Source organism: Penicillium manginii (genome assembly GCF_028828005.1).
Source record: "Penicillium manginii strain IBT 31320 chromosome Unknown utg000004l:1.0-7231830.0:1.0-7236170.0, whole genome shotgun sequence".
Classification (NCBI taxonomy): Eukaryota; Fungi; Ascomycota; class Eurotiomycetes; order Eurotiales; family Aspergillaceae; genus Penicillium; species Penicillium manginii.
Window position 1 is genome coordinate 4,700,130 of NW_026643105.1, and position 26,557 is coordinate 4,726,686.

Below are 26,557 nucleotides of genomic sequence, written 5' to 3' on the forward strand. Positions count from 1 at the left end.
CAGCCTTGGAGGAACAGCACAGCGTAAAAGCGAAGTCTCAACAGAAAACAATCATTCCTAGATGACGGTCAAAGGAACAAATGGGACTTCGTTCAGTCCGTCGGAGCAGACTCCGTTGCTGCGCGATGACCCCGCGAGCATTGGAGCAAGCGATCGTCAGGAACCAGTGGCCGAGGAGCCCAGTACTCGCGAACTGATCGTGATTCTGGGCAGTATATGGGTGGGAGTCTTTCTCGCAGCTCTTGGTAATAAAATACCCCACTTTTCACTCTCCTTGATATGCAAGAATATGCATGGACGGCTAACCATACCACTCGGCAGATACGACGATCGTTGCGACGCTCTCGGGCCCCATTTCCTCTTCCTTCAACTCGTTCTCCCTTCTCTCGTGGCTAGCGACCTCATATCTTATTTCTAACGCTGCTTGTCAACCTCTGAGCGGCCGGTTGACTGATATCTATTCGCGCCGCTGGGGGGCTGGTCGTTTCCAATGTCTTTTTCGCTCTTGGAAACCTGATCTGTGGCCTGGCAAACGCACAATGGTCGATCATTTTTGGCCGTGTCGTCGCAGGTATGGGTGGCGGCGGACTGCTGGTTATTTCGACCTTTGTGACCTCCGACTTGGTCCCTCTCCGCAAGCGAGGTGTCTGGCAGGGTGTTGGGAATATTTGCTATGGCGCAGGAGGAGGATTGGGCGGTGTCTTTGGCGGTTGGATCAACGATACCCTGGGCTGGCGCTGGGCCTTTTTGCTTCAGGTCCCTTTCCTGATCGTTTCGGGCATTTTGGTCGCGTGGAAAGTCAACATTCCCGTCAAGAACTCAGATAAATCTCGGATCAAACGTGTCGACTTCTTGGGTGCCATTACGCTTGTTCTGACGATGGTGACTCTCCTTCTGGGTCTGAATACCGGAGGTAACCAACTGCCCTGGACACATCCGTTGGTTCTCATCTCTTTCCCAATCTCTGCGATATTCCTCGGCCTTTTCATTTATATTGAGGCGCGAGTAGCAGCTGAGCCCATCATTCCCATTAAACTACTGCTCGACCGGACGGTTGCGTCAGCCTGCCTGACAAACTGGTTCACTACGATGGCAGTCTTTGGTCTGCTTTTCTATCTACCTCTCTACTTCCAGGTGCAAGGTATGTCGGCTACGGCAGCCGGGGTGCGCTTGATCCCCCAAGCGATCGGCACTTCCATTGGCTCTCTCGCATGTGGTTTCATCATGCGTGCCAAGGGACGGTATATGATCCTGAATTACCTGGCAATGGCCCTGATGGTGGCTTCTGGTGGGCTGATCTGCACTTTGACATTGACTACGCCTGCATGGTTACCATTTGTCTATTTCTTCATGATGGGGACGGCATATGGCAGCATTCTGACCATCACTCTGGTGGCGCTGATATCTGCCGTAGACCACGAGCATCACGCAGTGGTTACCTCTGCGTCGTACGCTTTTCGCAGTACTGGAAGCACGATCGGTATCACGATTGCCTCGGCCGTGTTCCAGAACACACTGAAGGCTGGGCTGTGGTCCCGCTTTGGAGGCCTCAAGCACGCAGCAGAGCGAATCGCGCGACTTCGCGACAGCCTGGATGAGATCCGCAAGCTTCCTGCAGATTGGATCCCGGGGACCCTTGACATCTACATGATTTCTCTACGCAGTGTCTTTCTAACTCTTCTTGGTCTGACAGTCTTGGGGGCATTGGCGAGCCTCGTCATGCGCGAGCACAAGCTGCATAATAACCTTTCCCGCCGTTGAGGATATCCAAGAGACTGAGAACAGCCTCAAAAGTTCAAAATCATGGAGTCAGTATAATTGTGTATACTGAGTGTATATATAGATGTGAATAAGAATCCAAAATGGAATGAAATGAATCGACATAGTTTCAATATTGACTGTCTTGACCGCCTGCCAGCTGGGACCGACTCCGCTATTTGTACTGCAGCCCATCTCACTCGCCGCCTGTAGCCGCCCGATCTTGTGAAACCTGCATTCCTATCTCTTCTGGTTGGCCAGGCCTTGCTGCACCTCCGCTGGATCTTCTCTGTTTCTCCTCTCGACTTTGTCTGATCGTGCCCCGACCCGCTGCAGCTCAACTCTCCCGTGGCGAGACGTGGCGACGCACTTCTCCCCTCCAGCCAGCACAGAATATCTACACCGCTCGGATTTGAAAGAAAAAAGTACACTGCATCGGTCACACCTGATTGAATCTAGTGGAGGGTTGGTGGATTCTTTAGGGTCTCGTCGTACCCACCGTTTCGATTGCCTGATCACCGTTCCAATTTGCAGTTGTTGGATTAGAACTTAAGGCGCCAGTTGTCATTCGATCGGCTCAATTTCTCGAGCTCTACGCCTCTCTTTCTCTTTGATCTCGACCTTTCTTCCTTTGGACCTATCGAAATTTGCGATCCATCGTTCCCTCGTTCCTTTGATTTTACGATTTTGGTCAACGGCGATCACTCTATACTGGCTTAGACGCCCGCCGCTACTCCGATCTTCGACACCGACCCGACCGAACATATTGAGTGCAAGTACAACGACAAGGGCAGTGGCAGAACTAGTTTGAGCATCGGGCTCTCGAAGAACTACAGAGTCAGTGATATGGAGGTGGAGAGCGACAGCGATGGAACAGTGATAGGGAACAAAGAAGGATATCGAGTATGTTGCGAGGCAACGCCACCGCGTCAACGACGTCGGCGACTCCTTCTCTCAACCGACAGTGCCTTCGCCGATGCAGTCCTCCCATCCCTTATCCAAAACTCCCACATTGAACTGCGCCTGATAACCGACGAACCCTCAGCGCTGTTGACCGGAACCAACAAAATTCCTCATTACATGGACTCGGTGGATGGCCAGACCTTTGATAAGAAGACCGGCGCGCGGAAATGGCTGAAGGCAAAAACGGCTGAACTCTGCGAATGGGCAGACATGCTACTGGTTGCTCCCATTGATGCTGGCGCTCTGGGATCGATGCTAGCGGGGTTGACCAACACTTTAACCTTGGCGCTTCTGCGGGGGTGGGTGTCTTCAAAGCCCGTCATTCTCATACCAGGCATGACAGTATCAGAATGGGACCACCCGTTAAGTACTCGTCAGTTGGAGGAGATCAGGCGATTCTGGTCGTGGATTCACATCGTGAAGCCTGTATTGTGGAAGTCCAATGGGCCCGAAGATCTGACGCTACTTCCCTGGCATGGATTAAACGATCTGCATAATATGCTCGAAACATGCTTAAGCTTACCCCCGTGGGGGGCTTCCCTCAGTGGAGGGAACTCACTTACGGGAAATGGAACAGAGCCTTCATCGTCATCAGCAGCTTCATCAATTAAGACGTCCGATAGCAGGACTGCGTCCGCTCTCCGACACCTTCAAACACATTGGCCTAATCCAGAGGCAAAGGTGCAATCTTTACCCCTCGAGATTTGGCTCATAATTTTTGAAGACCAATTACGTGACTGGGAAACAGCCAAGGCAGTCGGCATTCCAACAAATATCCCCGTCCCGCAAGAATGGCAAAGTCATTTACTAAAAATGTCAACACCTGCTTCCCTCGAATACACTATCCTCCGCGGTTCTTTCGCGGCCATTACGAAGCGTATAGACGCTTTGCCGCGGTGGAAGCCGCTATCCGATCTCGCTTGCCACCTCATCGTGAAATTCTCTCGCACCGACATACTCTCTTATCTCACCGAAAAACATCTCGATCTCCTGTGGACAACGTCTCGTCTGACCAATATCCCTTACCGAGCATCCGCAATTTATGGCAACCCGACCGTGTTGACGTGGTGGCGTGATGCTCCCGCCCTACCAAACAAGGAATACATGGCCGATGCGATGGACGGAGCTTCGCGCGCAGGCTTTACTCACGTTTTGGACTGGTGGCTGGATTCTGGGCTTCCTTTACGATATAGCGAACGGGCCCTCGAGTCTGCCAGCGCCGAGGGCCAAGTCGCGGTTCTCGATTGGTGGAAAACAGCCTCTGCCAAATCTTCCCCATATAATCCTGTTCCGCTGAAAGTTGGCAAATCTGTCCTGTTAGCAGCTCAGTCCGGAAGAACCGAATCCTTGGCTTGGTGGGACGCCTCTGGGATCCCGTATAGTCACGCAGAGAACGTCGCCCGCATTGCTAGCACCCATGGCCATGTCCATGTTCTTGATTTCTGGTATCGATTAAAGGGGCCCAAAATGATATTCGATAATCAGGTTCTTGTCGGACCAACGAAAAATGGCCACGATCATGTTTTGCAATGGTGGAAGGATTGCGGGTTACGAGTCGAGTTCAAGACCTGTGACATTGAGGAAGCCCTTGAGGACGCGGTTTCTGGCACCGATGAGCGCGTACGTCACTGGTGGGAACGAAACGGCCTCAATTTAGGCCTCGGAACGCGAGAATGGATGAAGCCAAAGGTGCTTTGATTCTGCGAATATCTATGCTTTTTTTCGGATTTGGGGTTTTCGGTGTTGGATCGGTTTGGGATGGAGTCTTGGACATGGGCATTTACACCTGTCGCCCACCCCTGCTGCTCACTACTTTTCTCGTTTGAGCGCCCTTTTACGACAATGACGATCATCTTGTAATAACCATGTCAATTTCATGTACATCAATGCCATTAGCCGTACTACAAAATGGAGCTCTAGCCATACATCCAGTATAGTACAGCAAACAATACCTGTCGCTGCTCTGAATGCCTAATATAGATAAAGTCAACTAGGAACTAAAATGACGCCTGATCTAGGAACTAAACCAAAAAATTGAGAATTGTCGGGTAGTTTGAAGCTTAAGCATAGTTCGAGGTAGTCTTAAGTCTGCTTCAGAATATCATCCTTCGGAGCTCGCATTAATCTCAAAATCCATTTATCTATTACACCTTGATATGCTTGACTAGACTAACACAGTATGCAGCTCTCACTTCACATTAGCCCTGCAGCATATCTAGTTCTCCGAGTCTTTGCTCTCTCTTCCATTGTTTGAGGTTGAATTTCCTTTTCAGGAGTTCATCCCGTTCATAATTCCACTTGAATGTAACTCCGTCGACGGTCCTTTCGATTTCATTTTGCTGGTTGAGAATCTCTATAGCATAAGGGACAAGCTCTTCTTTCTCCGTCTCATAGGATATAAGTCGATCAAGTTGAGTCTGAGATAAGATTTCAAAAGCTATACCGTCGACTGGTTGGTCTGGAACCCCATCAACAAGAGCAGGGTAGGAGCCCCAGAGCTTAACATCATATCCTATCACTTTGGCACGTATTATTTTAGGAGAGAGATTTGGCATTCTTAAAACTTGAGCAAGTATTCCTGGGTCCATTAATGTTCGGTAGAAAAAGAAGTACTCTCTTTCAAATTGTTCCACAGGAGATGAGACTTCTTGCGAGCCTTGATCTTCAGTCGACTCGTGACTTGAAGAACTGCGGTTCAAAAACTTACGCACCGTCCAAGACGGCTCGGATAGTGTTCTGTGCATTTTGTCGATTTGCGGATCCTATAGTATATCAGCAATGCCTCTAGTGACTCTTTCGCATAGGGTTAGAAAGGCCTCGAGTGGGGAGTCTCATATCGTCACGCACAAACCTGACGTAGCAAAGCAAACCCGAGTGCTCAGTGATCAGATCAAGTCAGGCTGGATCGGTAGATTACATCAGGATGACTGATCGGCCCAGGTTGATCAAGGGTGTGCTCAATTCTTGCAGTGATTAAAAGCGGCGAGGGTGAGCACTAGAACGGAAGGAGAACGCGAAGGGTTGCCGGACATTTTCCGGTATATATGTACTACCTAATGGTAGATAAGTTCTGGCAACTTTCTAGTGCTCACCCTCGCCGCTTTTAATCACTGCAAGAATTGAGCACGCCCTTGAGCGGCTTGACCTGCTCAGTGTTTCTTGTATTGATTGTGGAGCTTTGGAGCAGCGGTCTTCTCTCTTTTGGCCTTTTTTTCAGCAATACTGCGATTGGCATCCTTGATGGATAGTATACCATTTTGAGATAGAGGTTTAGCCTGTCGCTTGCTATATTTGTGTCGTAATGGCTTTCGTGCGGCTGTCATCTTTGCAATTGTATCGCGTAGGATATCAGTACTCTCAGCTATAATCTAAGCATGTTGTAACACCCGGTCCAAATTGCGTCGCTGCTTTGGTGTAGCAGTAGGTATTATGCATTTTGCATGATTCAATTGGTGTCTTTCGATTCTTGGAGGAGGTAAACTGTGCACAGATGAAGATAAAGCGATACCAGGTGGCGGCGTTATATCACTATATAGAGCGTAATTGCTTATATTTAGATTATCTACCTTGGGCAATTGGTTCGCAAGGTCCTCAACTATTGTATGACCATTTGTAGGTAATATTCCACGATCTTTGAATGAATTATGAATAATATGAGGGCTTTTCCATGCAGTAGCCCGAACCTCAGAGATAACATGCAAAAATTCAGATTTCTTTGTAACCTTACTAGACCAGAAGGCATGTAAGTTATTTTGTTTCTTAAAATTCTCCTTCAGTGCTAGAAATAGCTTTCTATCCAGCGGTTGACAAATATAGATTGAATGAGGATAAAAGTAGAAAGGTATAATGTCATAATTGAGAGCAGTCTGTATGAATTCATTTGTCTTATAAGATCTATGGCTATCAAATAGAAGTATCTGTTTTTTTACCTTTTTATAGTGATCCATAGTTACTTTATGAAAGTGATAAAGCCATTGAAGGGCCAGGTTCCTCAGGAAGATTGGTATTATAGCAGTGAGGGTCTTCCAGAGGATACTATCACTGCTATAATACCAATCTTCCTGAGGAACCTGGCCCTTGAAGATGTAAAATAGAGCCATTGACAAGCCAGCAGCGGCAATACATTCAGGTGCTGTTATAGTCTCAGAATGCTCTGTCCCAGCGATATTAGAACACCGCTCTGTACGTACCACTAATGATGTTTTGTGCCTTTCGCCTCCCAGGTTGAAAGCCAATTTCATCGAAGTTGTATACGAAGCGCGGAGGAATGTTCCTAGTAACCCTTGCCAGACTGTTTTACCACTGCTCAAGAGCTCCAGCATCTTCAGCAGAGATACGCTTCTCATCCTTTGGCTTTTGGGATATAGGTTTGGGGTTCTTGTGACGTTTCATGAAGCGATATACCTGCATCTTGCTTAGTGGTTTTGCATCCTTTTGTGCACGCAAAAGATAGCATTTGCTGCATCTTGCAAGATAGCAGGCGTAATAGGCATATTCACGCTCTCCGTAAACAGGACCCAGCCTACTAAGACCTGTTCCTGTTCATCTTTCAGTGCCATATTGGTAGGTTTTCGACCTGAAATCGACGTTCTACCCTCACGGACGCGTCGATAGAGGGTTTGATAGGGAACGCCGAAATTGCGTGCAATACACGATATATTCGGCTTTTTGAGGGCATTGGCCGCTTCGCAGGCCTCGGCAACGCGCGATTCATCAATTTTAGAAGATCTAGGCATCGTGTTGTAGCGACTGGTGATGTAGGTTGCGAGTTCCACTCGCCCATCTGTCTTCCCTTTCCTTGTGAGATCGATGTGGTGTGGGACAATCTCAATTGGTAAGTTTTTAACTAGAAAGCACGAGAAGCAGGTGGTAACTGAAATCAAAATTTAGCCAGGAACTCGCAACGCGGTACTCTACAGATGCCCACAACATTACTCTGACTCAGTTCATGGCCTGGAATCCAACCATCCTAGGCTCATGTGGATTTGTTAGTCACGTTCAAAGAGTCTGCAAAGGGTTCGTTCACAGGAGGATATTTTCGGGGCCGTTTGGTTCTTCTGTTGTCTTTTTCGGCGATGCTAATCCACCTTCCAGTCCCCCAGGAGGACAATTTACTGCCACTGCAGTTGTCTATGCCCCAACCGCAGCGGGATCATATTATTCCACAGGTATGTATCACTGGATATTCATTCTCGGTGATTCGTAATAATGAAATCTCACCATTACGTGATGTCAGAAACGCCGGTGGAACCAACTCAAAGTGGAACTACATCTGATTGCGGCTTATTCTATGATGTCGTGTCCGGAGACACCGTGAGTTATATCAACGATTAAACGGCTTCCAAAATATTTTCTGACACTCCTTACAGTGTAATTCTGTTGCGCTAAGTTTGTGAGCATCTTGCCTGTTTCTTCATCTAACGTTTCCCACACTCACGATCAATTCTATTTTGTAGTGGCATTACGATCAATACTCTGCAATTGCTGAACAATTTCGTGAGTATCCTGATTTGAAAAAGACCGTAATATAGATTGACCGAAGCAGCTGTGGGATAATTGCACTAACCTTTGGCTCGACAACTCGATCTGTGTTGCAACTGTTGCTGGTATCCCGACCTCCACAGACGGCACGTGTGGTCCCTCGAACGGAAATTCCGTTTGCCCAGGAGATGACAGGTAAGCACAGCGTCACTCGTTACCTTGGAGGTTCCTGGAGTGCTGACATGCGAATAGCTGTTGTTCAATTAGTGGTTACTGCGGTACCGCATCAGATTACTGCAGTCCGGGTAACTGCATATCTGGTGCATGCGAGACGACTGTCGCCACCACCAACGGTACATGTGGCCCGTCTTGGGGAGGCCTGACGTGTGATAATCCTAGCTTCGGATCGTGAGTAGATCAATCTCTAACTCTTCTGACTACTCCGAAACATGCGATAGCTAATACCCATGTCTACAGGTGCTGCTATATCTATGGGTATTGCGGAAGCGGAGAAGATTATTGTGGTCCTGGCGATTGCTATGCAGGAAACTGTGATGGTGCCAATGGTGGGCTCAGCCTAAACGGTGAATGTGGACCCTCTTTCCTGGGGAATAAGACTTGTGTTGGGACTCAGTTTGGAGACTGTTGCTCAACCGCGGGCTACTGTGGAAGCACTGTCGACTACTATGGTGCCGGGAATTGCTATGCGGAGGCGTGTCTTTAGATGTCTTAAAAAGGTCCAGTTCTACAGATCATGCGCTATATTTGCGCCTGCTATATTTCTGGAAAACATAGATCTTCATGTCTCTAGCTGACAGTTCCCCATTCGCGGAAATTAACCGAGCGATCAAGTGAAATTCCACTATTACTATTAAACGATCTCACCAAGGAATAAAATATTCTCTCCAGTGCTCTTCAGTGTCAGCCTCCTTAAACTTGTCAATACTACCGACAACGCCGTCTTCGTCCACCTGCCAATCACCCTTTTCCACTTGTTCAGCCCAACTTTCCAGAACTTTGTGTAGATACGAGCTGCGGGAGTCCCAAGGTAAGTAGCCACTATAGCCACTGAAAGTATCATCATTGTAAAGTTGATCAGACCACTCAAATCCCGGACCCCTAGCTCTTTTGAACTTGAAAGGGATACCATTGCTACTTCGAGCAAATCCATTCCTGCCGATGCTAAACGGCAGCAAGAGTCGGCTCCGGTTACCACATTCCCAGTTGTAATATTTGTCGGTAGGTTCAATGTACAAACCAGAGGGAATGTTCTCTGCCTTCCCGTCAGGAAACCAGGGCCGAGTCCAGGGTGACTTGTTCTCTCTTTCCCCTCGAAATAAGAGTAAAGGGAATGAAGGTGTATCCTGATCGTTACCGAGAGGGTCTGGACTCAGAATATGATGGCGACGGTCAGCAAGTGGTTGGTTTATATATTCGATCGGGGTTTGGAGTCGAATGCCAGGGGCAATATGGCGAAATTTGAGGTGCCGGACAGGAAGAGCGGAAAGAAAAGCTTTAACAAATGTGTCCGGTTCTATGAAAGACGCCTTAATGACCGATCCCGAGTATGGGAGAGCTATGCCTTCGAAGCTTGGCTGTTTGTGGTCACTTTCGTGTGTTGAATGCGTCGAATTTGATGGAAGTCGGATCTCGATGGCATCAAGAAGACGAGTGAGGGCACTGACAGCCCGCTCAACGTCTAGTGCAGTATGTTGGTGACTTTGCCAGGGGAATGCCCCGAAGCCGAAAAAATGTTCTTCAGATTCCTTCCGACGATCCGAATATGTTGTTATCTTGCCCTCTTCCACCATGTCTAGATAGAGTTGCAGAATATTTTGCAATGGCCGCCATGCCCACCGTTGCCTATCAGGCCAAGATATCTCATCCCAGTCTGGGACGAAAGCTGCAAGCTCGGTTTCTTGATCGAATCTTGTTGGTGCGTAAGCATTCGTCTTCACAGGTAGCGAAGCTTAAGAATCTTACAATATGCCGACTTCTTCATCACTCCTTATCCGTGTTGCGGGATACAACCAGACAAAACGATCGCCGAACCTTCTGAGCAAAGATATTGGAACAAAGAGGTCATCTTTCCCATGAAGCCCTAATAGGTAATAGAAAAGATTGAACTCCGAGCTAGAGTCAAATATAATGGCTTTTGCCGACCGTAGGAACCTGATCAATTTCGGTTTCAGTCGAGATGCGAGATCGAATGGAATAGGCGAGGACTCTTCCCACCAGGTCTTGGACGGGATTGAATCGGCATCTCGTCCGGCTCCAATCCATCCCCGTTCAAGGAGCTGGTTGTGAAGGTGCGCCGATAAATCGGGATCAAATACCAATGACATGGCTAAGACATAGGTCTGGGATTTTTGGTGGGAGATGCGGAAAGAGAGATGAGTACCAATCCGCAAAATTGGAGATGTCGATTCTCGAAGCTAGACCGAAAGAATGAGAACTAGCCCAAAGAGGTAAGTTATTCTACATAGTATCGCTGCCATTTCAAGTTGTTTTGTGACCACTCCACAAACAAAAAGATAGTTGGCTGGACAGTAATTCTAAGTCCAGGTCCTGGGGTGGTGTGGAGAGGTTATACAGTGTATTTAGGAGCTAACCCTAAAACCGCAATTCACAGGTCAGCCTCTAAATGAATTCTAAATAATATACAGTAGTCTTCTAAAGCTAAAGAATAAAAGATACAACGATCACCACATGAACCGCTGGGGCCATTCAAATCCCTTGTAAAGGAAAACATATCCCGTCACAGCATTGATAATGATAAACCACACAGTCTCCAGGAACTTCGGAGCATTGGTGATCGTATCCTCACGAGCCTTCTCGCTTTCCAACTTAGGTCGTTTCTGACGGAACATAGCAGGAGTCGGGGAGGACGGTAGGTGCAGACGCCACATCACCCAAGGAAGGATAAAGTAGCGCGGCTCGACAAGAGGAGCAGTGACCATTGACAAAGCGGTGGTAGAAAGCCAGACAAGAACGAAGCTAACTCGGGGCGCATTGGGCTGTTCATTCTGTCGCTGTGTGAGGCTTCTTGGACCTTGACGAGGGCCTCTGGGGATTGAGGATCAGGTTGGGTCTGATTGCTCTTCTTAGACCCAGTGTCCTTTTTAGATGTAGCCTCCTTCTTGGATGTGGCTTTGTCCTCTTTTGCCTTGGCGCGACTTTCTTTCCGGTTGCCTTGGGGTTCTTCGGGGGCAGTGGGTGTGGGGAGGTTGGGCGCGGGGGCGGCGGGCTTCGAGGACGCAGGAACCCGTACGAGTCGAGATGGTGCTAGGACGATGGAGAGGCCGAAGGCGGAGATGACGGCCCACCCACAAAGGAAGTATACCAAGACTGCACCCTACTTCACTGCCGGGTGCACGCCAAGAAGGAGGCAGAAGACGTAGAAAACGTACCCGGATCTTCTTCCAGCTAGCAGGGTCCCAGAGTAGATAGGCTCCGCGCTCGCTGACTCCTCGTTCCACGTCCATATAGATTTGACGAGAACCTTGACTGGCAGTCCGGAGCATCCGGGCTTCCCGGCAATAGTATGAGTAGAGACACAGTGGAGAACTAACAAGGGGCAGCAGTATTGGTTTGGATCTTGTCATGAAGGTTTTCTTGCGTGAGATTATTATACAATTCCCGATTTTAGATAAGTTTAGCCAAGTCAACATGTGAGTCTTGTCTCTCTTAGAGGACTTTAATATCCAAATACCTTACTATCTCGTAAAACTTGATTTCTGGTTGATCTGGTTTACGATTCGCCTCGGCCTTTCTCCATTGAATTATACCCTCTCACTTTTGTTGAACAGATTGAAGCCGTACCAACAAAATCCAAGGTTTATGAAATACCGACGTAGAAACTTTGCCAACAAACTTACTAGTGATATTTGATGGTTCTTCAACCGAAAAACAAATTCTACATTATGATTGGATTGAACCAGTTATGGCCCCGCGAGAATCGGCAGGGATTGAATGGAAATGAAAATAGATCCCATATCATGACTCTCAGAGCACTATTCCCCTATAGATAAAGTTGAGTAGTCAGGAGACTACAATTCCAATAAGATTAATATTTTGTGAGACAAGTATCGGAGAACTATCATTCCTTTTATCGACGAATGATAAACCCTGTCGGTGCGTGAAACCACGTCAATGCCAGCTCACCAGCATGCAAAACATGTCGAATATGCAGTTACCATCGAAAGCTCATGAGTTCGGGGGCCACTCCCCCTTCGCCCCTCATCCTTGTCACGGTTTTATTATTCCCAGCCCAGTGTTCATGTCAGTATTCTATGCCTAAAAATTGCAAAACTCTCTCATCGGCTTGTGCCGAGGGAATAGCTCTTAGCTTTTTCTTTTCGCGGGTGCCCGCGCGGGCCACTAGAAATGTACTCCGTCCTTTGCCAGTTGAACAAGACGCGTATGTTTTGCCTTTTGATAAGGAGCGTGACTTATCCGAAGCTTTCGCGTTTCTGGCAAAGACAAAGGATGGCTTTGAATACATCCCCGCAGTTTGCGTGGAGCAGAATCTACCAGGAACCGAGCTGAGTATTATTCTCGCCATCAACAAAAGCACTCACGCCGATGGAGATGATCTCCTGGAAACTCTCAAGGGCAATCTCGAACGAATATGCAAAGTGCTTCACGACTCTTTATATGGCATGTTCTCGCTGTTCGCAACGTGTCTGCCTTTACGACCAATATCTGCTGACACTTCTCAGAAAATAGAGTACAGTCAGAAGTCCAAAAAGCCATATTTGTATCGATCACCGAAATGTGCTCCTCGCGAGTACTATCTCGTCTGAGACTCGAGCAAAACAGGAAAAACACTCGGAAGTCCATTCATGAGTTACTCAGAGAGGCAGTTTTCAATATTGGACGTATTGCGCCTCAAAAGCTTCAGGCCACAGATCTATCACATACGTCGTCTTTATTTATTGCCGGGGCAAAAAGTGTCGTGAAATCGATTGATCGCTGGTTGAAGCACCAAAATCTCGATGAGCTGGGTGATCTTGTAAAGGAAATATTTCATCTACAAAGGACGACTCCACGATATCAGAGCTTGTTGGATTTGATCTCGGATCAAAACATGGATCCTTCGTCGAGATCTAGCCTATCTAACATGATTAAAAAGGTCTCAAGATACTGGGAAATTTCCAGACAGCTGTATCGTATAGCGAAGAAATTTTCCCTGGCGCGAAACATGAAGGTTCAACTGGCGAAACTCCCTCAAAAGGCATTTGAGAGACAAGCGAACATTGAAAATCTCCTCAGCCCCGAGTCTGTCTTATCTAGACACGGCTTCATCAATAGGAAACAGGGAAATATTCATCAACTATGTCGCAACTTGAAGGTCAAAAAGGAGGAGGCCAGCTCAAGATATAATGAAGCCTTAGCGGCTCTTCCAAAGGCCAAAATCCACGCTGAAATTCAGATCATTGCATTTTGCGAAATGCAAGCGCCAAAGATCTTTCCTCGGGTGGTTAGCTCTAGCAAGGACGCATGTTTCCTATGCAACAGTTTTATTAACTTGTACGGGCGCATGCATACTCCCAAAACACATGGTCGACTTTACCCTGACTGGAGACTACCTAGTCTTCCAAATTTCAAATTATTCGAGCAGAGTCTCAACAAAACTCTCATTGAAAACCTTCGACGAGGCGTTTCCTTGGGTTTAGCACAAGGGAAATTACCTGTTTATCCCTGCCCGAATGAAAGCACAGTCCTTACAGTGTGTCTTTCGGAGACCACAGCAAGTATGCCTGGCATTTCCTTGGGGACTTCCTCGGGAATAGTTTCCTCAATGAGTACATCTTCGAAATTCTCAGAAACTCCGCTGCAAGATGACAAGGCCTTGTCAACCCATCGACTACCGAATATTCAGTCCGTTTCCTTTGACTCGGTTCACACAATGTACCCAGTTGAGGGAGAAGTGGTCACTGGTATCATGAATTGCAGCAGTTCCTGTCGTCATATTGTCGCAGAATCGTTTGAAGTATACCTCAGCCTCGAGGACGCAATTCTTTTCGCGACTAAGAAAGAGGCGACGCTGGGATATGACGTCGAAAGGCTGACAGCAGAGAAGAGAAAGCTTCTCGACACCACATACCATTTTATTGACGTTGAATGCATAAAGGGTGAACTTGAAACCGTGTACTCCTTGTCAGAGAGCAATGAACTCTTTCTTGCTGTCGGGGAGGTGATGCTCAGGATCAAAACATATCCATAGATGCTAGGACTAGTACTTGTACCTAGGTACCTAGTAGGTAGGTAGGTACTAACTATTGTATTAAATATTCCCGACTCGGAGTTCAATTTAAGACTCGGACTCGGAATGCCTTCAAGTTGTAGAATCTTATGAATAAGTGACCAAGAGGGTCGTATCATTGGGTATAGCGATATTGGCTAAAAATGAATAGATACAGAACATAGATGATAGAGGGGACATCTATAGTCCAAAGGCTATATATCAAAGCGCGTTTTATACCTCCTTCCTGTAAAGATATTAGATGGGAACTGGAGACTACAAATATGGGAAACTCACCAGGTATAACCAGCCCTCTCAACACCAGGGGTCTTAATCGCGTTGTGATTTCCAAACGGGTTATCTTCGTCCTCCTCTTCAGACTCGCTTTCACTCTCACTTTCACTCTCAATGACGTGTCGAGAGGAAGAAGCCACAGGCCGCGGGGGCTTGGCGGGATTGACGCTCAAGCCGTTAAAGCTTTCGCCCATCTCGTCCTCAATCTCCGCTCTGGACCTCCAGTTACCTGATAGCACATCGTCATCACTATCACTGTCATAATCGTAACTCTTGTCCAAAACTTCGTAGGACATCAATGCGTCCACGAGTTCCTCATTGGCGTGAATGAGACCGCCCAAGAACTCCTCGCTCTCGATATGTTGGATATAGCGCAGAATTCGGTGTCGGAGCTTCTTGCAGATCTCGAATCGACTAATGCACTCGGCGTCTTCGCTGATACGGGTGGTTTCACGGTTAACCAGCTTGAGCGCATTCAGCAGATTTGTACTGGCCACTGAGGCTGAAGCAAGTGTCTGAAGAATCTCCGGTCGCTCTTTCTCCAGGTTGAAGCTCTTGCTAACTGACAACTTCTTCTCTTTCTTATCCTTCTTCGATTTCGACTTCTGCTTTGGACTGCTCAGGGTTGTCGATGGTCCGTTGCCCGCGGAAACAGATACCGTGTGGCCCATAGGCACCTCGTTGTGGTTTGCCCCATCACGGAGAACCTTGGCCTTGGCCTGTGTTGCCGGCTGTTTCCGTTTCGGAAGCTGCTTGTATAGGGCAGCGATCTTGGACATGCCCGCTGTGTCTTTATAAGTGACCGCCCATTGACCGAAAAGGACCTTGCATTTCTGCTTCACCAGTGGATCGGAGACCGAGTCTGTACCCGCAATTCGAAGACGTTCAAGGAGTGGCTCATCAGCAAACTCGCGGAGGAAGCGATCGCCGGCGTTTTGAATGAGAAAGTCGAGGATGGTCAGGGCTCGCAATTGTCGGTGTAGGTTTCCGTATTTCCTATCGAAATCGTGCATGAGTTAGGGAGGTCATCTATGTGTCGGCGAGCGCACCCACAGCTTCTTGCGCAGTGCCCGACTAGCCTCAGTCGGGCCACTGGCCTGGATGCGGACCACCTCGACTAGATCGACGATACCGCTCCAATCATCCACTTCATATTGTTCGCTTGTCAGGACCTCTATTTGTACGGTCACGGCCGAGTAGGGTTTCTAGGGAGGGCGCAAGGTCAGTGTGGAGTCACAAGACAGCTTATCGCATGCCGAGATCGGCTCACCGATGACTGAAACATGGCGAGCGCAGCTCAACGATGCCCTCGAGGGGGGGGTTGATGGATGTAGAATCTGGTATTTCCGGGAGAAGAGATGTGGTTTTGGCTTTTGACTTTAGGTGCCTAGGCAAAGTATCGCGTACTCGTATCGAGCCAAGAAAGACCGAAAGACCCCGCACTGCGCCCAAGATCGGATTGAATGGAATAAATGGGAGTTAAGTAGGTTGCGTGATTTCAATGAGAGGTAGCGCTAGTCCCAGGTAGCGTGTTGAGGTCCTTTGAAGGGTAGTATGTTTCAAAAGGTGAAACTGGCCGGGGGTTGTGGTGTGATAAAGGGGACAAGACGAGCAGACGGTGACGTCGGGGAAGATCCGCAGGGCGATCAACGGTGCGAAGAGGGGCAGGGCGCAAAAAAGGGTAACGATCGATTCCCACAAAAGCCGAATCGAATTATGGAAAAATGGTGGACTCGAACGGGAGGATCGGAAGGGTAATCGAGTACGAAGAAGACTGGCCAGGTGATAATGAGACTCTCAGACTTTCCCAAAAATCCCCAAAAATCCCCCGTGACAGTCATGCCCCAATTGGGACTAGAGCGGGGGTGTCTCAATTTCCGAGATCTTATCATTCAAATCAAATATACTTGAACATAGTTGAATACACTGAATACGAGTATATTTACTTCTTCCAATTACTCGAGTGGCCTAGCTGAGCACTCGGTGAATCCACGCACAGGCAAATTAGCCACCGAATGAAGCCCCCGCGCGTACGTGGACTGCTGCTGCTCTGCTCCACCGTCGTTTTGGCTCTCACAGTGGTCGTTCAGACCCGCTCCCGTCTTGCGCTTATCCCCTCCTTCTCTCTCTTCTCTTACTTCTCTTACTTCTCCTCCCCATCTCACCCCATCACCATGTCTTACTCCCAAGAACGCTACATCGCCGAGCTTGCCGTCCAACGGGCATCCATTCTCACCCAGAAGGTCTTCTTCGAGAAGGCCAAGGGTACCGTCTCCAAGGATGACAAGTCCCCCGTCACCATCGGCGACTTCGGCGCCCAGGCCCTGATCATCCAGGCCATTCGCAAGAACTTCCCCAACGACGAGATTGTTGCCGAGGAGGAGGCCAGCTCCCTGCGTGAGGACAAGGATCTGAGCGCCGAGATCTGGCGTCTGGTCAAGGACATCAAGCTCGATGATGAGGAGAGCAACAACTTGCTCGGTGGCTCCCTGGCCAGCGAGCAGAGTATGCTGGATATCATCGATGAGGGCAAGAGTGTTGGTGGCGGTCAGGGCCGTATCTGGGCTCTCGACCCTATTGACGGCACCAAGGGTTTCCTCCGTGGTGGTCAGTACGCTGTCTGCCTGGGTCTGATCGTTGACGGCGACGTCAAGGTCGGTGCCATTGGTACCCCCAACCTTCCCGTCGATGATGCCGCCACTATCGACGCCAACACTGGTGCCCAGCAAGGCCAGACCGCCGCCAACGGCGTCCTCTTCTCCGCCGTCCTGGGTGAAGGTGCCACCAGCCGCCCTCTGACCACCGGTACCCTTGCCGCCAGCAAGCCCATCTCCATGCGCCCCGTCTCCGATATCGCTCAGGCTGTCTTCTGCGAGGGTGTCGAGGCTGCTCACTCCGCTCAGGGTGACAATGCCGCCGTTGCTGGTCTTCTCGGCATCACCGCCCCTAGCGTTCGTCTGGACTCGCAGGCCAAGTACTGCTCGATCGCCCGTGGTGCTGGTGACATCTACCTCCGTCTGCCCGTCAAGAAGGACTACCAGGAGAAGATCTGGGACCACGCTGCCGGTGACATTATCGTCCGTGAGGCTGGTGGCCAAGTCACTGACATCTACGGTGCCCGTTTGGACTTCAGCAAGGGCCGGACTCTCGCTGCCAACAAGGGTGTTGTTGCTGCTCCCAAGGCTCACCAGGCGCAGGTCATTGATGCCGTCAAGACTGTCCTGAAGCTGTAAGTGTCTTTCTAGCTTTATTTGTTACCATTTTCATCCCCGGTTCCGTGGCTGAGCCATTGGGGACTTTTTTTTTGTCTGGTTAGGGTCACGCTTGATGCGTCCAGAGCACATTTGTGATACCAATTGAAGGAAGAGATCAGAGAGGAAGGCAGAGGAGGAAAAAGTACATATGTGATGGAGATAGAGTATAAGAATACAGGGAACCAAAATGCGATGTTCCAAAAGTGAAAATGAAAAAGCACAAGCACAAGCGCCCATAGACTATTTGATCTTCTTCGCCTTGAGCTTGATAGTCTCTCCGTTGACAAAGATACCCTTGCCCTTGTACGGCTCGGGTCGTCTCCATTCACGAATCTCAGCCGCAAACTGTGTCACCTTGCGCTTATCGACGCTCTCCAGGAGGATACGGGTAGGCTGGGGTGTGCTGGCCTGGACGCCCTCTGGAATACCCAACTCAATGGGGTGGGAGAAGCCGACCTTCAGCGAAACAAACTGCTGTCCGGGGTAGGTCGCCTTAACGGTAGTTGCCTTGGGTTCGATGGTAGCCCTGTAACCGACACCGACAAGACTCAGGACACAAATGTGACCTTCTGAGACACCGGTGATGTGGTTCTGAAGGAGTGCGCGAGTGGTACCTGCAATTGACCAATTGGCCATCATGTTAGACTCAGATACCAACACGCTGCGGGAAATGGAAGACACCTACCCCACATAGCACGCTGGTGCGGAACTTCTCTATCCTGGATAGAGAGAGTGGCCTTCAAGCTTGTCTGATCGTGGTTGACAGTCATGAAAGAGGGAATGTTGAGGATCATCTCGCCTAGATATCGCGTGGGTTAGCACTCTGGGGAGAAAGATGTCATCTGAGACCCAAAACATACCCCTCGGTCCCTTGATCTGCGCAGCATGGGTGGGAACATCCTTTCCGTGACCGCGGCTCTGGCTCTTGGGCAGGTCAATAAGGGTGAAAGACACCTCTGGGGGAACGGAGATGGCGGCGCCTCCAATTCGGGATTGCGCTGGGTTGGTGGTCGAGAAGCATTGCGCACGCGATGGAGAGAACGCGGGGGTGAGGAAAAGAGGTAATGAGGCGCGCTGGAAGGGCTCTCGGAGGAGCTGCCGGGCGCAGCGTTGAGGTAGAAAAGACATGATGTTTGGCGTGTTGAACAAAGCTCCGCTGCGGCGTCGATGATTTTGTCGGAGGAGAACCCCGGCCCGATCGGGTTAGTCACCACGTGATATGGTATTATCGCCTTGATAATCAGGCTACAATATAAATATACCGAATATCAACACCTTGTTCAAGTTTCCCTTTATCGGGTTTGAAATATTTATGGAGGATAAATGGACGTTAAATAGTACTATCCATATTTCAAGGTCCAATTCACTATCGCCTTGTGCTTTTATGGCCAATACTTCTTCCTCCAGGTCCTAAGTACATCATGATAGTATCATGATACTAGTACTAAAAACTAGTAGTTCGATGGTCAAAAAGATACCATTCATGCCAGCCCTGGAGTGGAAGGTGTTAGGCATCAGCATGTGCCTCAATTTGAATCCAGGTAATATTCCCAGAAGGATTTATTTATCTTTTCTTCTCTCCAATTACTCTCTAGGATTTTCCAAAGAGGTCTTAGAGGAAGCTAGTGAGAGAAGGGGACTTGATGTTGAAGGCACAATGTTCGACGTGGGAAGTGAGCTCTCCCGGACCGCAACCAACAACCACCTCACCTTAATAACTTTCATCCGCCGTGATATTCCTTGAGATTTGATCGCTGGTCTGGAATTGGCTTTCAACCTCTCCAACCCTCGATGACTCGGAGATCCGGACACAATGAGCTGGCTCACTACTACTCGAACCTGGCTCATGCTGGTCATGATTGAATTGGCATGGGCTATGGCCGGGCTCGAACAATTTGAGAAATCAGATGGTGTGATTCCTGAAGATGTTCCTGTTCGCCTTGATCAATCTGCTAATTACCTCAGGTAACCTCTCGGCCCAACCGATGATCGCAGGTGACAACCATGTGCTTCCCTACCTAGGATCCAAAGCCCAACAGCACGATGCGATCTTCATCGAAGCAGTTCAGCTCCTCGACTCGATGAAATCTTCACCATCCTGCAATCGTGTTGCCGTAACGAGACTTGTCACATCGTGTCAATTCGTCGGGGGCAAAGAAACAGGCGATTCGAACACTTATGAATATGAAACCTTGGATCGCATTCGGTCTATTTACGCAGCTCGACTGGCAATATGCGAATTGAGTGGTGCCGGCGCCTCAGTTCCTTCTCCTTGTCTTCCGGTGGCAGTCTCTCAGCCCCCAACATCCAACTTTCGATTCCCGTTCACCAGTAAGCCCCGGTCATCGCCCGATACTAGCATCGATCTCTTGCCGGAAGACCTTCTCAGGCAGTGCCTGAAGGCTTTGGAGTCGCGACCTCAGTGGTGGACTTCCTATAGCAACAACCGACAGAATGCAATGGTCATTTGCCAAGCGGCTCGGATTGAGGTGGAAAGAGAGGAACTGCTGGATCTTCATCGGGCCATTGTGAAGACTAGCTCGAAGCTACATGAAGGACTAGGGGCAGCACTGGACAATGCCGCCCTGGAAGCATCCCAGCATCATGCCTTTCTGGGAGAGGTCAGGACAATGCAAGAGAGTCTCACGGCGGATCTTGAGAAGTCAGCATTTATCACTCAGAATGCGCTCGCTAGGCTACTCGGAGAGATTTGGTCTGGCTTGGACAACGTCGCTACTTCGGCTAGCTCAATTATGGATAATCTTCGGGGAGAGGCGGGAATTCTAGCAAAGGTAACAATTGATCATTTTCATTGTTTTGGAGAGACTAATCCCCGCAGGAACTTCGAGATACCTCAGGATCCGTTCGAAGTCTTCAAGACACTCTATATCAAGTGCAGGAAAACACAATTTCGCGGAGCCAGGAAGTGATTCGCATACATGAAGAAGATGCTCTGGCGTACCGAGATGTGGCTTCAGTTTTGCATCATTCACTTGAATCAATCGTGGACACAGACATGGCCCGCCTTTTTCAGCGACTGATGACATTTGATTCCTCATTGGTATGTATTTGAGACAGTGGATGACTTCATTCTGGGCTAACGTTTACTATTATAGGAATGGCTGAATGGCCGGCTTGTCATGATCATGGAGCAGGAGAACAGAATGTCTCAGGTATTTGTATCTGACTTCGAGACTGAGTCTTGTTCTAATGATAACAGCGCTTACAAACCATGGAGACCTCCATGGAGCAGTCATACAACAGAGCCCATGACCTACAGCAAGCTCAACAGTCTCAGGCGCAACTACTAGCCGCCCAGTTCAAAGTACAAGATGAAATGCAATTCAAAGCACAGGTATCTCAAGCTTTGCTGGAGAAAGTTGCTATATCAGCTGCCAACCTGCATTCAATGATCGATGACGCGACGGTGAAATTCAAACGCACACCCGGGTTGCACTCTGGGGGTATTTCAGCATGGACAGTGTGTGCACTTCTTCTCATTCTCATCGGGGGGCAGAGCACCAGGATGGCGATTAGCCTGTTCTTTCTTATCCTTGGTAAGTCACTTCTAATCTCTTTAACAGGTGAGACGGCGGCTAATGTTCATCAACCAGGTCATATCATTGCGACCTTTTGCTATCAGTTTTTCTAGTTATATTGCGGCTTCGATATTGCTATATATGCCCTCATAAGTCGGTTGTTATCCGGATATAGCCGTATGATACCCTCCTATTTGGTTTTATTACACAGTTTCATCTCTATCCACCCTTCCATCTATCTATAGGAGCTTTCAAGCGATGCAATTTCCACATTGCAATCGCTCTACCAAAAGCTCCCAATCAAACTCGGCACAGCTGGCCGGTGGTCATCTAAGCGCTAAACCAGTGGACCCAAAGCCAGATGACGGTGTTTCACCCCCTCCCTCAGATGAAGATGTGCAGCACCGCCACTGCAAGCTGTCAGGGCCAAGTCTCTGAGCGGGTCGGGCCCCAGATTTGGCCCACATGAACCAATGGTTAGCTCTCACTGCACGGGTGACGACTGGAATTATCTCCCCAACGCCCCTGAATACCGAACCTTCAATAACCCCAATAAAGCTAATGTAGAGGGGAAATAATGAAATCTTTACCTATCAAATAGCGGACACTGCCTCGCGCTACGTCCATGTCACGTGTTCTGTAATGCCAGCAACGTGGATAGGGAAGGAAGTGAGCTGCCGTCCTCTTCTTCCCTCCTCTGAATCTCCAACAACTACAAAGCTACGCTTCGAATACATTCCCACACGGAATAATCCAGTATTTACGTGACTGTCATCATGCCTGGTGTTCGTAAGTGCACTCCATTCTCGTTCGAATAATCGTCATCACGAACTCCCCCCCAAAACGTTGATCTCCTCGAGTGCTCTTTCTCTAACCCCACACTAGCTCCCGATGCCTTCGCCCAGGTGAAGAAGGGCCTCAAGAACATCTTTCGTCGGAAGAAGGAGAAGAAGGCTCAACAGAATTCGGATGCAAAGCCTACTGAGACTGCTGCCACTCCTGCTGCTGTTCCCGAAGCAACCCCCGCTCAGCCTGCTGCTCCCACCGAAGGCACTGCCCCAACTCCAACACCAGAGGCTACCCCAGCTGCTCCCACCGAAGGCACCGCCCCAACTCCAACGCCAGAGGCTACCCCAGCTGCCCCCGCTGAATCTGCGCCTGCTGAGACCAAGCCTGCGGTCCCTACTCCTGCTGCTGGCACAGATGGTGCTGCCGGTAAGATCACTGCCCACATCTGCCGTGGCTCATGATGTACTGGCTGTTTTAAGTGTATTGGCTGACTCGTTATTATTAGACCCTGTAACTGCCGCTCCCAAGGCCGAAGAACCTGCTACTGCTGCTGCCGCCGCCGTTCCCTCGCAGCAGGCTACCGAGACTCCCGCCAAGCAGGGTGAGTGATGCTGCTCCAGTGTTGGCACTTCCGTTCCATGTGGTTCATACTAATCGGTTACAGAGCCAGCCAAGTAAACCGAATGGAATTCCAACCTTTTAAAAGGAACTGTCAGATGGAATATTGTTCTGCATGTTTTTCTGCAAAGTCTGTTTGTTTGTTCGTTTGTGCTTTATCGTCTCTTCTAGGCTATACACCCCCGATAGCCATACAGAAGCATTGAGGTCTCTCAGCGCTCATACCTGTTTAGTTAGTTGCATAATACCCACTAATGTCGAGGTCTTGGTTACCTCCTAATTGAATTCTTATTTTGAAAAAGAAATTCAAATATGGATGTGGAAAGCATTGTAATCGTAGGGTATCATTCTTACTTCCGGCTGGGTAAATCGATCTATATAAGCCTTGAAACGGCCTACTCTTCGCCACCGGAAGATACATCCCCATCAGCCATAGCAACATCACCGTCAACAGTCTCGCCCGCTTTGGCAGCCTTTTCCTCGCGGGCCTTTTGTCGCCGCTTGATCTTTCGTTCGCGGTTCTTGCGGGTCCGCTTTTCTGCCTCGTTCTCCTTGGCAATCTCGGCCGCCTTGACTTTGTTGCGAAGCTGAACACGGCGCTTCTTGCCTGGCTTCTTTCTGGTCTTGGGTGACTTGGTCGGCAGGGCACCCTCGACCACGTATACGGGCACAGTTTTGTGTGCTGACGGCACTTTCGTCTGATGGCGTTTGAGACGGATCACTCGCCATGACAGGTCACAACCAGGCTAGAAGGTCATGTTAGTCGTGTTTCTTCATAATTCGCGATGGTGGATCGATGTATGTTCCAGTAAAAGAAGCACTTACCCACGGTTGGGCCTTAGCCCAAGTTGTTATGTGTTCGCCGGTCACGGCTGTATCCTCATACTGGCGTCGCTTCTCTGACAGCTGCGCCTCAATATTCGACCCATCCTTCGTGTCATAGAGTGTCGGGTCGGTGAAGTAGTATTGCCATCCGCGGAAGGCCTTGATGAATCTACCGTCCTCTGGTCTGGCGGATACGGGGGTTGGAGAACGCAATCGAATGCGCAGCTTCTGTGTTCCTTCATTACCGGCCTCTTTCTCCTTAGATAATCCCTTTTGCTTTGTAGATGATCCTTCTTCGGTTGCGTTCTCGGTGGTTTCTTGGGGTTTGACGGGCGCACTGAACAGTCGGAATTCGAACTCTTGCTCGTCGTCCTCATCGGCAACGTCAGGTTGTTGGCTCTCTTCGTCATCTTGAGTAGTATCCACTCCAATAAGGCCGTCTAGATTTAGCAACCTCCCGAGGCGGTCGCGTGCATCTTGGAGGTCGGCTTCGTCGGCGGGGATGGAGAGCGTGATGAAGCTGGTGATTGAACCTCGTCACGGCGGACGCTGGAGAAGAAAGGTCAGTTTATTGATCAATTGGACCTTTCTATTCAAATCCCGCCTACCGTTTTGCTGTGGGAAGATCAAACATGGTATGCTGTCCTGTCGAGCGCAAGTCGATGGTGATATAATGAGACGAAAAAACTGCTGAACGGTGAGTGGTGGTGATTGTCTAATTTCCACGCTGCGGCCACGCACTTTTTGGTTATCAATGACATCGCACGGACGCCCAGCCTCACCTGATGGCCTGCGCCCGATCCGATACATCCAGCATTTTTTCCCCTCTGCGCCATTTTCTTCGAGTCTCAGTTCACGCTTCCTCACCCCCCACACTCCTTACCCTGCACGTCGTTAACCGCTCGACTTCTATCATCATCTCCACCGCAGCCCCTACTGCGAGCGCGGTGGAACCGCTCACTGCATCGATCATTGGGGGTTGTTTAATACCTCGTGGACCGCCGCAACGTGCGCCTCTTCCGTTCTCACCTCGACCTCGAGTTTTATAAATGGGTATCTGCGCCTCTTGTCTTGGCGGCGCTCGCCAGGAGTCTCCAGAAGTGAGTCCCTTTATGAAGGTGTTTGGCGAAGGATTGGATTTTCAGGCATCATGTTCAATGCGCATTACCTCGGCCTAATGCGCGATACGTGGGACGCTCTCAAGAGAGAAAATCGATCTAACGTTTCTTCTCTACAGCCGGAGTCTTCACGTCTACTAGACGATGACCCTTATCAAGCGGGTTATGGTTATGGGGCCCTCAATCATGCCCAACAAGCAAACCAACCGGATCCGGAATACGTGAGGCGGGAAAGGGAAGCACTGGATGCTATCTGTCAACGAACGTCAGAGTAAGCTACTCTATTTGAAGAAACAGCGTATTCATTGGCTTGGTTTTGGGGAAATTGAAGAATATATGTCGCTAATCCTTCCGGTCTCCAGCTCCGTCATCGATATCTGGTCGCTCCAGCCACAACCCCATCTCCAACCCCAAGCGACCCTTCACACCCCGGCCTCAGCTTCGCCTTCTCCTAACCCAGATGAATCGCACCTCACAGTGACTTCAGATCACGGTTCCCACACGAGTCGCCCGACATCTGAAGGCACCGTCCCCAAGCACTGGGGCGAAGTCGTCGTCAACCCCAAGCGATCCCGATCGGATATCAAAGCCGAGGCGAATGGGGTCCGGGACGTCTTTGGTGTCTTGAAGGTCAACTAAGTTGCATATTCAAGACCACTACTATGTTTGTTGGAAGGAATCCAACATCTTCGCCACGCCGACAATGATGCACGCTTAAAAAGAAGGCGTGGAATGAGCGGATAATAACCCGCAGGCCCCTGAAGAAATGGGGCAAGGAAATACTCTGCACAAGACTTCCAAGGTCACCCCAACCCTTGTATGTTGTAACTCTGTTTGTTCAGGGTTTACTTTCTGTTTGATGTTGCATGGATCGCCGGTCGACTGTTTCGCACATACATATCCACTCACTTATTTCTCCTTGATCTGATAATACCCACAGCTCAGGATTTCCGTCGTCAAATTTCTCTTGTTTCCTTTTCTTTTTTTCATGTTTCGTTTTTGAAATCTTCCTTTTTTAGTTGGCATCGATATTTCTCTACTGCAAATCCTGGTCTGGATCTTGCAACTGCGAACCCTCTGTTCTGATATTCGTTTATAACCATACGATGGTTCTTCACTTTGTGATTATTCTTAGAGACTAGAGCAATTGAAACAATTTACAGGTAAATACCTATATTTTATAACGGTCCTCGTGGGGGTTTGTTACCCAGACTTCCGAGTCAGTAAACCACTCTACTGGAATCTGGAAGGTCCAAGTTGTAGATATGTGACTTCCAAGGTTCGATGAACTTTATATTGGGGGCCATGCTACTTCAAGTTTGCTGGATTGAAACGAGTGCCCGAGAATGATGCCACTTTACTGTTAAAACTGCGAGCGGTGGAACTTTGACTTGGTATACTGCGACAATCACAACAGCAAATGTTGACGGCAGTGGCTTACGGCCCAGCCTTGAAAGCCCCGAGGTTGTGCGTGAAAAATACAGCCATTTCTAGTATCAGAACTAGCCATTTTCGAGGTCGATGTCCTTATAGTTCTAGTTACGTCAATCCTAGTAGGAATTGCTCTTCGTCCAGCAAAAAATGCTACGACTACAATATGAGATCGAACTTGAAGGTTGGAGGTTCGGGGTGGTATGGCCAGGGATACTGTCTGTGCTCCTGGGAAACGCG

The 26,557-nt window shown here is 49.1% G+C and overlaps 14 protein-coding genes across 14 annotated transcripts; 7 read left to right on the forward strand and 7 right to left on the reverse strand.

Moving 5' to 3' along the window:
* Positions 1-573: 573 nt before the first annotated feature.
* N7533_005466 (uncharacterized protein) lies at positions 574-1,761 on the forward strand (the record flags this gene model as incomplete). Its single annotated transcript, XM_057102116.1, has 1 exon — positions 574-1,761. The coding sequence occupies one exon, from the start codon at positions 574-576 to the stop codon at positions 1,759-1,761; it is 1,188 nt and encodes a 395-aa protein (XP_056961746.1).
* An 843-nt stretch (positions 1,762-2,604) lies between these two features.
* N7533_005467 (uncharacterized protein) lies at positions 2,605-4,419 on the forward strand (the record flags this gene model as incomplete). The annotated part of the gene is made up of 1 exon (XM_057102117.1): positions 2,605-4,419. One exon carries the CDS (start codon positions 2,605-2,607, stop codon positions 4,417-4,419), a length of 1,815 nt encoding a protein of 604 aa, XP_056961747.1.
* Positions 4,420-4,919: 500 nt separating this feature from the next.
* N7533_005468 (gamma-glutamylcyclotransferase family protein) lies at positions 4,920-5,465 on the reverse strand (the record flags this gene model as incomplete). The annotated part of the gene is made up of 1 exon (XM_057102118.1): positions 4,920-5,465. The coding sequence occupies one exon, from the start codon at positions 5,463-5,465 to the stop codon at positions 4,920-4,922; it is 546 nt and encodes a 181-aa protein (XP_056961748.1).
* Positions 5,466-7,017: 1,552 nt separating this feature from the next.
* Positions 7,018-7,457, reverse strand: N7533_005469 (DNA-binding domain-containing protein; the record flags this gene model as incomplete). The annotated part of the gene is made up of 2 exons (XM_057102119.1): positions 7,018-7,125; positions 7,164-7,457. 2 exons carry the CDS (start codon positions 7,455-7,457, stop codon positions 7,018-7,020), a joined length of 402 nt encoding a protein of 133 aa, XP_056961749.1.
* Positions 7,458-7,950: 493 nt separating this feature from the next.
* N7533_005470 (carbohydrate-binding module family 18 protein) lies at positions 7,951-8,783 on the forward strand (the record flags this gene model as incomplete). The annotated part of the gene is made up of 3 exons (XM_057102120.1): positions 7,951-8,034; positions 8,346-8,397; positions 8,680-8,783. The coding sequence occupies 3 exons, from the start codon at positions 7,951-7,953 to the stop codon at positions 8,781-8,783; spliced, it is 240 nt and encodes a 79-aa protein (XP_056961750.1).
* Positions 8,784-9,083: 300 nt separating this feature from the next.
* On the reverse strand, positions 9,084-10,547 carry N7533_005471 (uncharacterized protein; the record flags this gene model as incomplete). The annotated part of the gene is made up of 2 exons (XM_057102121.1): positions 9,084-10,131; positions 10,186-10,547. The coding sequence occupies 2 exons, from the start codon at positions 10,545-10,547 to the stop codon at positions 9,084-9,086; spliced, it is 1,410 nt and encodes a 469-aa protein (XP_056961751.1).
* Positions 10,548-10,904: 357 nt separating this feature from the next.
* N7533_005472 (uncharacterized protein) lies at positions 10,905-11,687 on the reverse strand (the record flags this gene model as incomplete). Its single annotated transcript, XM_057102122.1, has 3 exons — positions 10,905-11,234; positions 11,255-11,557; positions 11,613-11,687. 3 exons carry the CDS (start codon positions 11,685-11,687, stop codon positions 10,905-10,907), a joined length of 708 nt encoding a protein of 235 aa, XP_056961752.1.
* A 1,289-nt stretch (positions 11,688-12,976) lies between these two features.
* N7533_005473 (nucleic acid/nucleotide deaminase domain-containing protein) lies at positions 12,977-14,431 on the forward strand (the record flags this gene model as incomplete). Its single annotated transcript, XM_057102123.1, has 1 exon — positions 12,977-14,431. One exon carries the CDS (start codon positions 12,977-12,979, stop codon positions 14,429-14,431), a length of 1,455 nt encoding a protein of 484 aa, XP_056961753.1.
* Positions 14,432-14,683: 252 nt separating this feature from the next.
* On the reverse strand, positions 14,684-16,028 carry N7533_005474 (LSB5 family protein; the record flags this gene model as incomplete). Its single annotated transcript, XM_057102124.1, has 4 exons — positions 14,684-14,696; positions 14,747-15,739; positions 15,797-15,948; positions 16,014-16,028. 4 exons carry the CDS (start codon positions 16,026-16,028, stop codon positions 14,684-14,686), a joined length of 1,173 nt encoding a protein of 390 aa, XP_056961754.1.
* Positions 16,029-16,758: 730 nt separating this feature from the next.
* On the forward strand, positions 16,759-17,976 carry N7533_005475 (3'(2'),5'-bisphosphate nucleotidase; the record flags this gene model as incomplete). The annotated part of the gene is made up of 1 exon (XM_057102125.1): positions 16,759-17,976. The coding sequence occupies one exon, from the start codon at positions 16,759-16,761 to the stop codon at positions 17,974-17,976; it is 1,218 nt and encodes a 405-aa protein (XP_056961755.1).
* Positions 17,977-18,237: 261 nt separating this feature from the next.
* Positions 18,238-19,125, reverse strand: N7533_005476 (mitochondrial 54S ribosomal protein uL6m; the record flags this gene model as incomplete). The annotated part of the gene is made up of 3 exons (XM_057102126.1): positions 18,238-18,611; positions 18,683-18,796; positions 18,858-19,125. The coding sequence occupies 3 exons, from the start codon at positions 19,123-19,125 to the stop codon at positions 18,238-18,240; spliced, it is 756 nt and encodes a 251-aa protein (XP_056961756.1).
* Positions 19,126-19,843: 718 nt separating this feature from the next.
* N7533_005477 (uncharacterized protein) lies at positions 19,844-23,003 on the forward strand (the record flags this gene model as incomplete). The annotated part of the gene is made up of 8 exons (XM_057102127.1): positions 19,844-19,907; positions 19,963-20,789; positions 20,837-21,058; positions 21,114-21,170; positions 21,218-21,554; positions 22,422-22,751; positions 22,831-22,926; positions 22,990-23,003. The coding sequence occupies 8 exons, from the start codon at positions 19,844-19,846 to the stop codon at positions 23,001-23,003; spliced, it is 1,947 nt and encodes a 648-aa protein (XP_056961757.1).
* Positions 23,004-23,338: 335 nt separating this feature from the next.
* On the reverse strand, positions 23,339-24,402 carry N7533_005478 (DUF2011 domain-containing protein; the record flags this gene model as incomplete). The annotated part of the gene is made up of 3 exons (XM_057102128.1): positions 23,339-23,689; positions 23,769-24,288; positions 24,377-24,402. 3 exons carry the CDS (start codon positions 24,400-24,402, stop codon positions 23,339-23,341), a joined length of 897 nt encoding a protein of 298 aa, XP_056961758.1.
* Positions 24,403-24,918: 516 nt separating this feature from the next.
* On the forward strand, positions 24,919-25,525 carry N7533_005479 (LAMTOR1/MEH1 family protein; the record flags this gene model as incomplete). Its single annotated transcript, XM_057102129.1, has 2 exons — positions 24,919-25,157; positions 25,249-25,525. 2 exons carry the CDS (start codon positions 24,919-24,921, stop codon positions 25,523-25,525), a joined length of 516 nt encoding a protein of 171 aa, XP_056961759.1.
* Between the last annotated feature and the right edge of the window lie 1,032 nt (positions 25,526-26,557).